This window comes from Lagenorhynchus albirostris, chromosome 12 (assembly GCF_949774975.1).
Source record: "Lagenorhynchus albirostris chromosome 12, mLagAlb1.1, whole genome shotgun sequence".
NCBI lineage: Eukaryota > Metazoa > Chordata > Mammalia > Artiodactyla > Delphinidae > Lagenorhynchus > Lagenorhynchus albirostris.
In genome coordinates this window covers 69064203-69078639 of record NC_083106.1, presented here as the reverse complement: position 1 = coordinate 69078639, position 14437 = coordinate 69064203, and the positions used below count along the sequence as shown (strand labels likewise).

The 14437-nt window shown below is 36.2% G+C and overlaps 1 protein-coding gene across 5 annotated transcripts in view; it reads right to left on the bottom strand.

The window, feature by feature from the left end:
• SNX14 (sorting nexin 14) overlaps positions 1-14437 on the bottom strand; it is a 68601-nt gene that overhangs the window by 45549 nt on the left and 8615 nt on the right. For all 5 annotated transcript variants that reach the window (XM_060167881.1, XM_060167885.1, XM_060167883.1 and 2 more), the window contains exons 2-6: positions 8565-8685; positions 7410-7486; positions 7250-7328; positions 3864-3907; positions 1532-1619 (exon numbers count right to left, since the gene is read on the bottom strand). In XM_060167881.1, coding sequence (XP_060023864.1) covers positions 1532-1619; positions 3864-3907; positions 7250-7328; positions 7410-7486; positions 8565-8685 — 409 coding nt within the window. The remainder of the gene's footprint in view (positions 1-1531; positions 1620-3863; positions 3908-7249; positions 7329-7409; positions 7487-8564; positions 8686-14437) is intronic.

Sequence of the window (14437 nt, the reverse complement as noted above, 5' to 3'; positions counted from 1 at the left end):
ACACATTTCTCCCCAAAAAAGATACACAAATGGCCAATAAGCATCTGAAAGGACGCTCGACATCATTGGTCATAGGGAAAGGCAAATCAAAGCCACAATGAGATACCACTTCACACCCACTAGCATGGTTAGAATCAAAAAGTGAGATAATAACTAGTTCTGGCAAGGATGTGGAGAAATCAGAATCCTCATACACTGCTGGTGGGAATGCAAAGTGGTACAGCCACTTAGGAAAACAATCTGACAGTTCCTCAAAAGTTAAACACAGAGTTACCACTTGACCCAGCAATTACACTCCTAGGTAAACCCAAAAGAAATGAAAACAAATATTCCACCCCCTCCCTCCCGAGAAAACCTATACACAAACACTATGGCAGCATTATTCATAATAGCCAACTGATGGATGGATGGATACATGAACAAAATGTGGCATATCCATATAACAGAATATTACTCAGACATAAAAAAGAATAAGTACTGATATAGCTACAAAATGACAACATGAATAAACCTTGAAAATATTATGCTAAGTGAAAACAACCAATCACAAACATTATGCTAAATGAAAGCAAGCAATCACAAAAACTACAGAAAGGATTTTATAGTTAGCATGTATTATATTCAATCAACCAACAATCCTACCACTGGACATGTTTTCCTTTTCAGACTTCCTTATTATAAACTATACTGCAATGAATCTTTGAACATACATTTTTACAAACTACTGTGATTATTTCTTTAAAATATACTAAGAAAAACAATGGAATTAAATTTGGGAGCACAGACATTTTTAAGTCTTTTAATAAAGATTACCAAACTGCCTTACAGGGTAAGAGTTACATCAATCTGAATTTGTACTTGCTTTGCCTGTTTCCCCACAATCACCACTACTAGATATTATCATGTTTTTAACCTTTCCCAACCTGATAGGCAAAAGAACAGTATCTCATCAAAAGACTATATTTCATGTGAGACAACATATTTTCAAATAGTCACTGGCCATTTTATATGTTTCTTTTGTGAACTACTTATTCATAATTTTTGCATATCTTTGCCACAGTACTTGACTGTATTGTTCACTTCTCAAATAGGTATAGAAACATTTAACAAGATTTATCTTTATTTACTAATGGCAGATACGATATGCCAATTTATTGTCAATATATTCAATTCTATCAAACTGACAAGGCAGTAGACAAGTATTTATGTCTACAGCCAACACACTGTTAAGTATATACAGACAGAAACTCAAACATAAACAAACTATGGCTTGAAATTTTTTAAAAAGTAGATCATAATCATTACCCTGTATTCAGTAAATTCATCTAACTGGAACATGAATTTTTTTTTCTCTAATTGTCTTTTTATTTCTAATTGCCACAAACCAAGATATCCAAACATTAAAATAAAGAAAGCAAAATTGATCAATTAATCAAAAGTAATCCATTTATCTTTTAATCTAAAAAATTAAAAGTGAGGAACAAATACATACAGTATAGAAATTCCCAAATTTCTCATTATAAATATATACCTTGTGAATCCTTCGAATTAAGACAGATGCAAAAAACCGTAATATAATTCTCAGTTCATCAACAAAGGACTCATCATCTGTTACATCCCTTCAATTGAGGAGAAAAGCAAGCATTTAGAAGTTCAAAGAAATACACAGCTTCCTCTTCTAGAAAACAAGAAAAGTCTAGAACTGACTTTCTTCCATTTACTTACGCTACTTTTTTTTAACAAATAATGCATTACAGTAGAGAAAAAAAGAAATGTACAAAGAATAGAAATCTCCCATAATTCTAGTGACAAGACACAATTACTGTTAACTAAATTATAGTACATATTTCCCTGCAGACATTCACATGTACGTGGTCATATTTTTAAGATTTTTAAGATCATTTTCTAAACATCATCAAAGAAATATCTAAGAAATAAAACAAAGAATAATTTTGAGAAGCAACAGAATTACATACTAAATTTTAAATTAGTTTAAATATTTCTAGATTAATAATATAAACTAATTCTAAAAGTAAGGGAAAAAAGTGTGTGTTCTATTTGAAAAAGAAAATAAACTGAAACTCAACTGTTTTTAAACAGAAATTTTGACAACCTTCTCCTGAGTTTTCCTGTAGTCCTGAGGTCCCTAGAAGAATAAGGATACTTCCCTAATCAAAGGCAAGAAAGAAAGGTACGTATAATGGTGATATTCTGAACTTGAAGATGATGCTACCTGTTAAGTCCCTTGGTAAAATAAGGAAGATAATTGTATCAATCATGCTTTCCACTATTAACTCCAAGGAAGGGGATATCACAGCATAAAGGAGAAAATACAGACTTTAACATTTACAAATACAGCCATATTTTATATCTGAAGAGTCATAATGTGGGCGTAGGGGTGGGGCGGGGTCGCGGTGGGGAAGTTTTACAACAGGATTCATTTTACAAAAGGCCTCACCATCAACTTTACTTAAATGGCAAATGCCCCATATTTAAGACAGACTCAAATGTAAAAAAGTAATTTATATAAGCTTTTCAGGAAAATATGCCATATAAACTGAATATTAAATTTGTTTTAATACACTATAGATCAACTCAACTACTAGCATTTTTTTTTTTTCTGGCCATGCCACGTGACTTGTGGGATCTTAGTTCCCTGATCAGGGATCGAACCTAGCCCCACAGCAGTGAAAGCGCTGAGTCCTAACCACTGGACCACCAGGGAAGTCCCCTACTAGCATTGATAAATTAGGAAATTCAAAATATACTGAATCTATATAAAATTTGGGTAGTTATCATTAAATATTACATCTGTAAGTCATACGGGTTTAAGTGTTCAAATACATAACTAAATACATGATGCTTATGTAAGGGAACATCTGTTTTATAATATAACTTGGGATTTCTGATTGTCAAACTATATATTTTTTTCAGATCCATATCCTGCTAAGCATAGGGCACTTGTACATCCACCTCAGACACCAAAAACAAAGTTGCTTTGGAAAAAACATATTAATTTTCCAGGAAAAGTCTATTGAAATTAACTTTCAATTTAATGAAATATCTGAATATAAATTTTTCCTGTAAATGTACAACTATTTCAAATGTAAAAAGTGCATACAAAATAGTAAATCACTCCTACAATTAGGAGTCATGAGAAATTCTACAAGTTACTTGAGGACACGGGGAGGGGGAAGGGTAAGCTGGGACGAAGTGAGAGAGTGGCATGGACATATATACACTACCAAACATAAAACAGATAGCTAGTGGGAAGCAGCTGCATAGCACAGGGAGATCAGCTCAGTGCTTTGTGACCACCTAGAGGGGTGGGATAGGGAGGGTGGGAGGGAGACGCAAGAGGGAGAGGATTTGGGGATATATGTATACATATAGCTGATTCAGTTTGTTATACAGCAGAAACTAACACAACACTGTAAAGCAATTATACTCCAATAAAGATGATTTAAAAAAAAAAAAAGAAATTCTACAAGTTACTTCTCTTTCAAAAAGTAGCCTAAGTTCCTCTTTGCTATCACTAAACTGTTAATTGATGACCTAATCAATGGTTCTTAACTGGGACCACTGTGCCTCCCAGGTAAATGTGGCAATCTCTGAAGACATTTTTGGTGGTCACAACTAGGGGAAGAAGGGATACCACCAGCATTCGCTAGGAAAAAGCCAGGGGTGCGGCTAAATACCCTATAAGGCACAGTACAGGTCCCTACAGTAAAGAATTACGTGGTCTAAAATGTCAATAGTGCCAAAATTGATAAATCCTGGCCTATACTGAAAACATATCATTAGCACTTAACTTAATGGTATTCACTATACTATAGAAAAAAGGTCTTATAGAAAGAGCTTACCTGTACCAGGGGTAAATGAAGTTTTCCAACACTAATTCAAGAACCTGCATAAAAATTATTTTTCAAAGAAAAATCAAGTTAGTTAACTCATTCTGGGAAAATAAACTCTACTACTAAGAAATATATAATAAAAACTAAGTTTAGTATCCCATATATTGACATCTAATATCACACTTTCACATGACAAAATGTATATGTCAACTTTACATGTTGTGATGATGAAAGAAAACATGAAAAAATACTTTGAAAACCATAAAAAAGAAAAATTACTATTAGAATGACACACATTTTTAAATATTCCTATAATTTAAAAAAAATTTTAAAAACCTAAATTGTTCTGACTCTGAAGCTTCACTGAACCAAAAAATTTCTATGGAAATAAGGAAAATAATAGGCTAGTCTTTTGCATTCCTAACCCTCTCTGTAAGTCAGTATTCCCAGAATAAAATGAAGAAACAAATATATAAGACTTACATAAAGGGTTAAAGTTAGGTTTCAGTGATCATCTTTGAAGCGAGGATAGTGACCAGAAGGGAGCATGAGGGGTACTTCTGGGTGCTAATAATGTTTTTGTTTCTTGATCTGGGGGCCGGCTACATGAATATGCTCACTTCGTGAAAATTTTAGCTGTACACTGAAAATCAAGTTATATGTGAAAGAGTAACAAAACAAAACAAAGAAATCTTGGGTGTTAAACCTTCCATTCCTTGAGCCTGGGTGCAGCAGTATAGTTTAATTTTTAAAAGGACTTGTAGCAGTGGGCATTAACTTTAAAAAACACTAGGGAGGGAATGAAACAATATATCTAATCTGACTATATACCTTCTCTGCAGCAGTAATCAAGACTGTGGACTCTCTAAATACTAAGGCAACAAGATTTGGACTTTTTACTAAAAAAGTAAGCATTAGTGATATCACCTGGAAAAATAAGATACATATAGACAGTGTTAGGACACAGAGAGGAGACTAGAAAATTTACCATTAAACATTTCATCTTATTATTATATTATTCCCTCAAATTCAATCAGAAGCCCTACTAAGTTTACATCCTAAGTAGCTCTTTTCTACAGCTCCACTATTCAGGTCCTCATCTTCTCATCCCTATATATAGCAATAGCCTCTAAACTAGTCTCCCTCCTTCCAAGCTAGCTCCCCTCCAACCTCCATAAACCTGCTAAAGTGATCTAAAACATGTATTTGACCACATCACTCCGCTGCATGAAACCCTCAATATATCAAACCACAACATATCAAAGTTAAGATAAGTGGAGCTGCACTGATTGTGAAGGGGTGAGAGAAAGCTGCTTGCCAGTCCCTGTGACCATCCACTTCCTTTTCACCTCCCACTGCATCCTGTGAATCACATCTGAAAACTCTAGTTACACAATTTGAAAATCACTGACTCCCGATCAATTAAACTCCTTCAGCGTGGCCTTTGAAGTCTTCTGATGATCTGATTTCTAAAGGGCCATATAAAAATCAGTTAAGAACTACGGCAGTCCTGGGTTTTAGACTGAGTTCTGCTACCAACCAAGTATGATACCTGAGAAAATTATTAAAACTCTCTAAACCCTTCCTTTGGTAAAACCATCAAATCAATAATAGCACCTACTTCATAGGCTGTATGATTACATGAATAATGCAAGTACAGTGATTAGTACAATATCTACTATACAGTAAGTGATTGATAAATACTAGCTAATAGAGTCTGGTCTCTTCGTTGCCCACACCCTCCTTCGCATTTCACCCTCCAGTCTGCTGAACACTCCACCTTGTTTCAAAGCCTCTCTCTTTCTTTCCAAAAGCTCTTCCCACACCCTGAAATACCTTTTCCCACACTATCAGGCTGATAAACTTCTAGTTATATTTCCTGACTGCTCCTCTCAACAGTTATGCACTTCGTCCTCTGTGCTAATGATACACCTTGTACATTTCTTCCATTATAGCCTGCATTACATTATATTGTATATGTCTGTTTAAATGGCTATCTCCCCTCCTAGACTGAAGTTCCCAGAAGAAAGGAACCATACCTGATTTCTCTTTTTATTCCTAGGGCCTAATCCAGTTCCTGCCTACAGCAAGATCTCAGAAAATATTTTTAAATATTGGAGCTAGTATTTAAGGAACACCAATATGTGCCAGGCACTAGGCTAAGAGCTTTACATCAGTTTTTTCAATTTTTAAAAAGAAACGAAGTGTCAAACTACAAATAATACTCTTCCTAGATGTCTTGTCTTCAACAGACCTCAAATCAGCACTCTCCCCAACAGAAATATAATGTGAGCCACAAATATAATTTCAAATTTTCTAGTAGCTATGTTTTTTAAAAAGTAAAAAGAAACAGGTGAAGTTAATTTTATGATATATCTTATTTAACCCAATATACCCAAAATATTATCATATATGTAATCAACATAAAGTATATAATAGGATATTTTACATTTCTTTTTCCTTACTAAGTCCTCAAAATCCAGTACATATTTTACTGTATTTTACATATACAGCACATCTCAATCTGGACTAACACATTTCAAGTGTTTATCAATAGCTGCATGTGGCTAGTGGCTACTATACTGGACAGCACAGTCTTAAATCAGGGAATCTGAAGGATGAAAAAGAGCTTACAGAAGAAATGAAAAGGAAAACTGCCAACAGTTTAGCATTTATGCAGCATACTTTTCGCCAAACAAAGATACAAACTGGGAAAAAGGACAATTAAGGCAGGATTCAGATGCCTAATGCTATTCTTCAACTAATTAGCACTCAGTTTAATTCAATAGATATCTATCAGGTACCAACAATATATCTGGCACCTGCACTTGGTGCTGGGAACAAATGAGACCCATTCCTTGCCTTCAAGGACTTGACTGCTTTCTTGGATGGAGAGACCAAGTCTCTCAAAGAAATAACTAAAACATGATATGTTACCAAAAAGGTACATATAAAATGTGACTGGAACAAAGATAAGAGAACATGCTTTCTATTCCTATACTATGGACAAACACTGAAATGTATCTGACTCTCTGCTCAAGTTAGTGTCAAAAATGGTGTCACAATTCAGTAAGATACACATTGGCTCCTTGTAGCTCAGGTCTCCTCTGGAATTACAAAATGGTTATTTCTACTGTCTTATAATAAAAATGACTATTTTTATAAGAGGTAAACAATAACTAGGTAAACAGTACTTTTTTTGGCTAAAATGTCCATTTCAATTAGACATGGGATCCAAAAACATTTCTAGTTTACCATTCAAGTTGTATAACAATCAACTACCAGCCAAGAATTGATTAGGCAGCATATATTAAAATACTCCATGATTAAATTTTCCATAGGTATTTAATACTTTCTGCTTGGGTATACATAGCAATTTTATTTAAATCAGTTACCTCTGAAAGAGATGCATCAACCTTGGAAGAAATTTTCAGGTCTAGCCATGGCTGGTAGTTCTCAAGCAGCAAGGCAGGTCTAAAGAAAATCATACAGTTAAACTGCTTGAAATCCAAAATTTAACTGGAAGGATCAACAAATTAAAAGTGTTTAACGTACCTATGTCGTTTACATTTCACTTTACCACAAACAGCACAGCTACGACCTTGAGGAAATAATTCCTGAAGTCCTAACTGCTAAAAAAGGGAAATGGGGAGATTCGTCTTTACTTTACGTATCATATTTACTGAAGAGAATCAACTTTCCAAAAGTTTGTTAATCAATGTATGAATTCAAAGGACATGATTTTTTTAACTAATATCTGCTTTAACACTGAAACCATTCTTTATAATAAATAATACTTGCTATACCAAACTGCCAATAGGAAAAAAATACCTAATGAAATGCTTTACAATAACTAAGCCAAATTTTCAAGCTTAAAATTAAAGTCAATTGTTACGCTCACTTACTAAAAATAAATAAATAAATATATAAATCTATATTTGAAAATGATACTCTACTGCAAAGGTATAAGAAAAAACTATTTTCTATTTCTCCAAAACCTTGAATTCAATGAGGGAGAAGACGCGTGATAACTAGTAAGGTTCCTGACCAAATACGGGATATCACCTTCAGCTGTGTTTCCTCTGAGTAGAAATATCAACCAACCTGAGATGAGGGACTACATCAACTTGGAGAATTTTCAAGGAAGAGTTCAAAGTTCAGAAAAACTAATTATTTTTGTTAAAGAAATATTACTGGTTTGTTTCTATGGAGCAAATAAACATTTAGGGAACAATTAGTTCCCTGTTTGTGTCTGTGCCTCAGAATCACCTGGAAGGCTTTGAACAGGTCCTAATTACAAGGCCCTAACCCAGAACTATTCAATCAAAATCTAGTGGTAGGGCCCAGGAGTCTGTACTTTTTAAAAGATTCCTCAGGTGATTCTACTGTACAACCAATTTTGGAAACCTCTGTTTTAATTCACTGTCATCATAGTTAATATGCAGTCAAAGGACACTCTAAAATCGTGGAGCCCAATTTTCTGAGAATTTTCTGTTTTCTTTCTTTAGCTCCTCCTGGGAGACCTATATACTTTAAAAATAAACATATATGCAAATTTCACTTTAAAAATGTTCTGATGTCTTCCATTATTAAATAATAGCAGAGGTATTTTTTAAAAATCACTGCTTTAACATGCTTTCATGAACAATATCGAATAGCACAGGGTCATACCTACTAATTCTTTTAAAAGTAAGAACACATATATTTTACCTTGGGTTTGTATTTTATCGTGAAGAATATATTTGGTAAGAGAGAATCAGGTCCCAATGAGCAGTAGAATGTGACAACTCCAGCAACAAATGACCAGAAGATCATTAAAACATGAAGATACCTTAGAAATGAAGGTAATTATTAGAACCAAAAAACAGCATATAACACTAATTTGTCCCTTCATTGATTTCACAAGTTTTTAATTAAGCACCTACCATACTAGGCTGAAGCAACTTCTCCAGTCATGATTTTCTGTAATGTATCTACTAACTATAAGAATCATAGAATGTATGCTATCAAATGTATATTTCATTAAATGTATAAAGAAGTATAACTTCTCAATATTTCATAATTTGGTACCTAGGTTGTCATATTTAGCCAATACCACATTTTTCCAGAATACCTTCTAATGACAGGGTAGTATTCAAACCCCACCAAAATTCTGATTATTTGTCATTAAATCAATTTTACTGAGTGCCCGTTTTGTGCTACATAGTACTAGGCTCTAGGGATACAATAAGGAACAGCACTGCCATGGTCTCTATTTGCATGGAAAACACTATCTGGTAGGTATAACAGATAAGTAAGTAAATACAATACAGTGTGATGATGTGTTCTATATTATGACAGAGAAAGTATGCATGATATGAGAACTCCTCGGGCAAAATACACAACCCAAACTTGAAAAGACAGAAAAACTCTTTTCAGAGAAAGTTGTGTCTGTGGAAAACCTTAAAGAGTGAGTAGGAGAAAACCAACAGAAGAGGACAGGGTAGAGGAAGGAGGGACTGGGGAAGAGGCAGGGGAATTCAAACTGGAGAGAACTACGTGGGCTAAGATCTGAGCACAGTTCCAAGGAAGAAGTGGTCTTGAGATGAATCTAGAAAAGCCAAGCCAAAGCCACATGACACAGTGTCATACAGTAAGCCATGTTAAGGTGTCTCGATACGGCCAGTCCTCACAGCGCACAGCTCTGACGTGCATACATTTCAGTTGCCAAAACTTTGTGAGACACCAGCCCCCCAAACATCACAGTTCAAATTCTAATTACCGCATCACGGTTGTTAGCTGTGCAAACCATACAGTACAAACTTTGGTGCCAGCTCTTCAGGCCACAAATCACTATGTAGTGAGAAGAGAATGAAGCCAATCCACAGAGAGAAGCAGGAAAATCCAGGAGGGGAAGAAACTATTGGCAGTATTCCAAACCCTGGTTCTATGTGTCTCTGAGGCCCAGCTACACTCCAGTTCTTTCTGCACTTACATAATCTTCCCATGATTCCCCTCTTTGCCAAACCTAGTGTGAGCTGAGTTTCTTTCATCTACCATCAAGAGTCCTAAGTAATGCCCAGGAGACAATGAAGATTTTAAGAATTTTTAAGAGTTTTAAGAAAAAGAGTAGTATCACCAGATGATCAGTAGACACTCAGGCAGCAATATGGAGAATGGCCTAAACTGGAAACATGCAGGCTAATTAGAAAGCTGCTGAAGTAATTAATCTAGGAGAGTCTACAGATGGCCTGTACTAGGGAAGAGACTTAGAAATAAAAAGAAGCTGACTGTTTTGAGACATCTAGGAGGAAGAATTAAGGGGACTAAGTAGTTGATTAGATGCAAGGAGAAGGGAGAGATTAAAAATCAGTTCCCTTTGGACATGTTGAATTTCAGATATCTCAAGACGTGTCAAGCAGAAATGTTCCATAACCAGCCAAATACTGGGTAGTTTAGATCTCTGCAGAGAATATGCGCCAAGGATAAAGGTTTGGAAATTACCAGCATAAAGATCACTGAAGTCATGGGAACGAATGACATGACCAGGGAAAAGCTGCAGAATGAAAAAAGAAGAGAACATAATACATTTAAGAAATAAGCAGAACAAGAGGAATCCGTAAAGGAATCTAGTAATTAGAAGAGTTGAGAAGACAACTGGGGGTCAAGTCAAAACGGCTGTCAAGATAAAAAAAAGAAAGAAAACATTTCAACAGGGATGAAGTAGTTAACATGATCAAATAGTTGTAAAATAAAGTGAGACAGATTGAGAAGTGTCCGTCAGTTTTAGCAACAAGAGAGCCACTGATGAACTAGGCAAAAGCAATTCTAGTAGAATGGTAAAGGACTGCAGTGGGTTGAAGAGAGGTGGGGAAGTGGGACTGGTACATGTGGATAATTCTCTTTTTAAAGGAAAGAAGAGCTAAGGTTTAGCTGGAGAGGGACCATGAGGAAAGGTGTTTAGAAAAACCTGATCATAATTAAATGTTAATAGGAGAGAAGGAGAAAAGAGAGAAAAAGGTAGGAGACAAAAGATAACTTGAGAGAATTATTTTCTCCTAGAGAGATAGGAGTAGTTGGGATTCAGAGCCAAAACAGAAGAAATAGTTAAAACAGGAAGAGATATCTCCTCCCCAATACCAGAGAGAAAGAACAGATTGATGAGAATGGAGTCAAACCTGTAGATTTCAAAACAAGAATTTATGATGGCCTTTAGGTGAAACAGGAGATGCTGAGAGTGAAGGGTGAGGGTGGCATGAACGGAAGTTCTAGAAGACTGGGGAAGTTCTGAAACAGCTGCTGGGAAGAAGTAAAGAGAAGGGTATCCTGGGGAACTGCCGAGCAGTACTGAGGCTGAAGAGTTAAATTTACAGGTGTGGGATCTTCTCTAGCAACATTCAGTAACCAGGATATAAACACTAAAAAAAACAAGCAGCATCACTGATCCAAGATTTGGAGTTTGTCAGGCGAGTGGAATGTAAGGAAAGAGAGCCAAAGATACTGGCAATAGAGTGGCTGAAGTGACGGGCAATGGAATCTAAGCTACACTGACTCCAAACCACATAGGAAAGTAAGTGACAACAGAAGAGGGAAAATGGATAGGAAGAAGGCAGAGGAATCGGGAGGCTGAGGAAAGCAGGCTTTTACGAATGAGAGAAGTAGGTCAGCAAGTGGGAGGTTTGATTTTTAAGATTTCACAGGTAGAATACTTTCTGGTGATAACCAGGGCCACCATAGGGTGGTCTAAGTGGGAGGCTGTACAGGAGTCACCTCGAGATAGACTAGCATATTTGATGGGCTACTTGCCCAAACACTGGAGTCATCTAGAATGATGGCAGAATTTAAAATGGAGAGAAAGTTTATAAACCAGAAGCTTATAGTACAAGTGACCTGGAGATCAGTGAGAAAACAGACAGATGGTATATGTTCCAAAGGAGTAAGAGACTTCTATTTCTTTGACAGAATAATTTGTACCAGACTTGCCTTCCTGCCATAAACAACTATAAAACTGAACAAAACATGTGCAGCAACTGCTTTTAGGCACTGGATAACAGGCAATATACAGCAACAGAATCTTTAAGAGAAGGGAAGCACACAAGTGAGTTCCACATTGATCCCAGTTCTTTGACTGGGACAACTGTCCAAGTGCAGCATGGAATAGAAAAGGTTACAGAAGATATTGTGAAGATCTGGGATTTCGGAATTGGGGAATAAAGCACCAAGTAATAAGACGGTGAAGACAGATGATTAAAGATGCTTACGTATTATAGACAGTGACCAAGTAAGTGCAAAAGCTGTGAGACAAAGGCTGCACCACCCAACTACATGAAACCGCCTGGTCTCCAGGCTTCCAGAGCAATTCTACACTTGAGAAACATCCACTAAATACCGATTATTAAATGCTCTCACTCAGCACTTAAAACATAAACATGATTACTATTCACTCAAAAAACTTGCTATGGCTTAATGTTGCCTGCAGGATGAAACACAAACCCCTTAAACCTTTATGGTCCCTTTCAAGCTGACTCCAACCCACCTTTCTACTCTTATTTCTTCTCATTCCTTTATACAAAGCTTCACTCCAACCAATACCATAATTGACATCAAGTTTTAAAGAAACATTAAGTCTGGAAACTAACTCAATAGGTTATACAGGTATTCACAGAGGAAATTATGAAATTCATGTCCATAGCCACTTACTGAAAATCATTTTGAGCCGGAGAGATATGACTCAGAATTCAGAATTTTTAGGATTCTTGAACAGTTTTATAGCATGTATTTCATAAATAACATAATGTAATATGTTAATGAGGTCTGATACAGTACTCCATAATCAGATATTAATATTTCTGCAGCAAAACATATAAACAATAAATAAATAAATAAGTCAGAAATAAATACTATAAATAGTCTCAAGTCTATTGAGGTCAGCTTTTGTTATTAAATGCCAAACTTATGGGAAAAGTTACTTCTTCAGAGTTTTTTGGATCTCAGAATTACAGATTAGGAATTGTAGACCTGTGCTTAGACTGAATGACAATAAACACTACATGCAATATGTATACTGCTATAACTAGGTCAAGCAATAACTAAGGCATTATTTAAGAAGGAAATCTATAGCATTAAATGCATTAATCCTGTTGTTCTCAACGAAGGGTGATCGCACTGCCCAGGGGACACATGGCAGTATATGGAGACATTTTGATAGTCACAACTGCAGGGAGAGGGAGAAGGGGACTGTGGTACTTACATCACATGACTAGAGGCCAGGGCTCTGCTAAATATTTTACAGCGTACAGGACAGCCCCACACAGCAAAGAATTATCTGACCCAAATTATCAACAGTGTTGAGGCTGAGAAACCTCGCATTAATCAGAGACAAAGAAATGCTGAAAACCATCAAGCTAAGCATTCAGAAGGATGGGGGGGAAAATGCAAATCCAAACACATTAAAAGGAAGGAAACACTAAAGAGAAGAACAGAAATCAATAATGTGGACAATAATGATAAGACAAAAAAGAAAATTAAGCTGGTTCTTTGGAAAAACTAATAAAATAAGCAAACCTCTAACTGGATACTATTGAAAGTTTTAGGGCACCAATAATTACTCTAAAAACCGATAATTAAGAGAAAAGTGTAAGTATTTAACCCACTTTTCCAATTTGAGATGTACTTCATTGTAACTAAATACACCTAATGGAGGATGGAGTAAAGCAATTTTACACACACACACACGAATTTTTTTTTTAATTATTATTTATGTATTTATCTATTTTTGGCTGTGTTGGGTCTTCGTTTCTGTGCAAGGGCTTTCTCCAGTTGCGGCAAGCGGGGGCCACTCTTCATCGCGGTGCGCGGGCCTTCACTATCGCGGCCTCTCTTGTTGCGGAGCACGGGCTCCAGACGCACAGGCTCAGTAGTTGTGGCTCACGGGCCTAGTTGCTCCACAGCATGTGGGATCTTCCCAGGTCAGGGCTCGAACCCGTGTCCCCTGCATTAGCAGGCAGATTCTCAACCACTGCACCACCAGGGAAGCCCCACACAAGCATTTAAACTAAAAACTACAGAAGGAATGGAAGAATACAAAATCATCATGTTGCATCCTATAATGAAGTAACTGATTCAGGGAGTAAATAAACGGTGAAACCAAAGAGAAAGTTTGTTGGGCAGTTGTCACCACCTGAATACACAAAGTGAGGCAACTCCATCTAACGTGGAGTTATCCTCTGATGTGATGTAATAGGATGTACACAGCATCAGTGAAGTACTCTTGCACCAAATAAATAAATAAATAAAAACAAATCTAAATCTAATTGAGCCTATAAATCTAACTCCCCGTCTACAAAAAATATAAAGGTGCAGGTGAGAGTAAAAACAGAAGACACCACAAGGAAACTATCAGCAAAACCCAAGGTGTGAACAAATGGCTCAGTTTCTTCAACAACTCAATAGCAAGGAGGAAAAAAAGAGCGGGTGAGGAGGAATGTTCTAGATTTGGGTTGACAAACTATGGCTTATGGATAGCCCTCAAGCTAAGAAAGATTTTCACATTTTTAAAGGGCTCTTTTAAAAAATAATATGGGGGCCTTCCCTAGTGGCGCAGT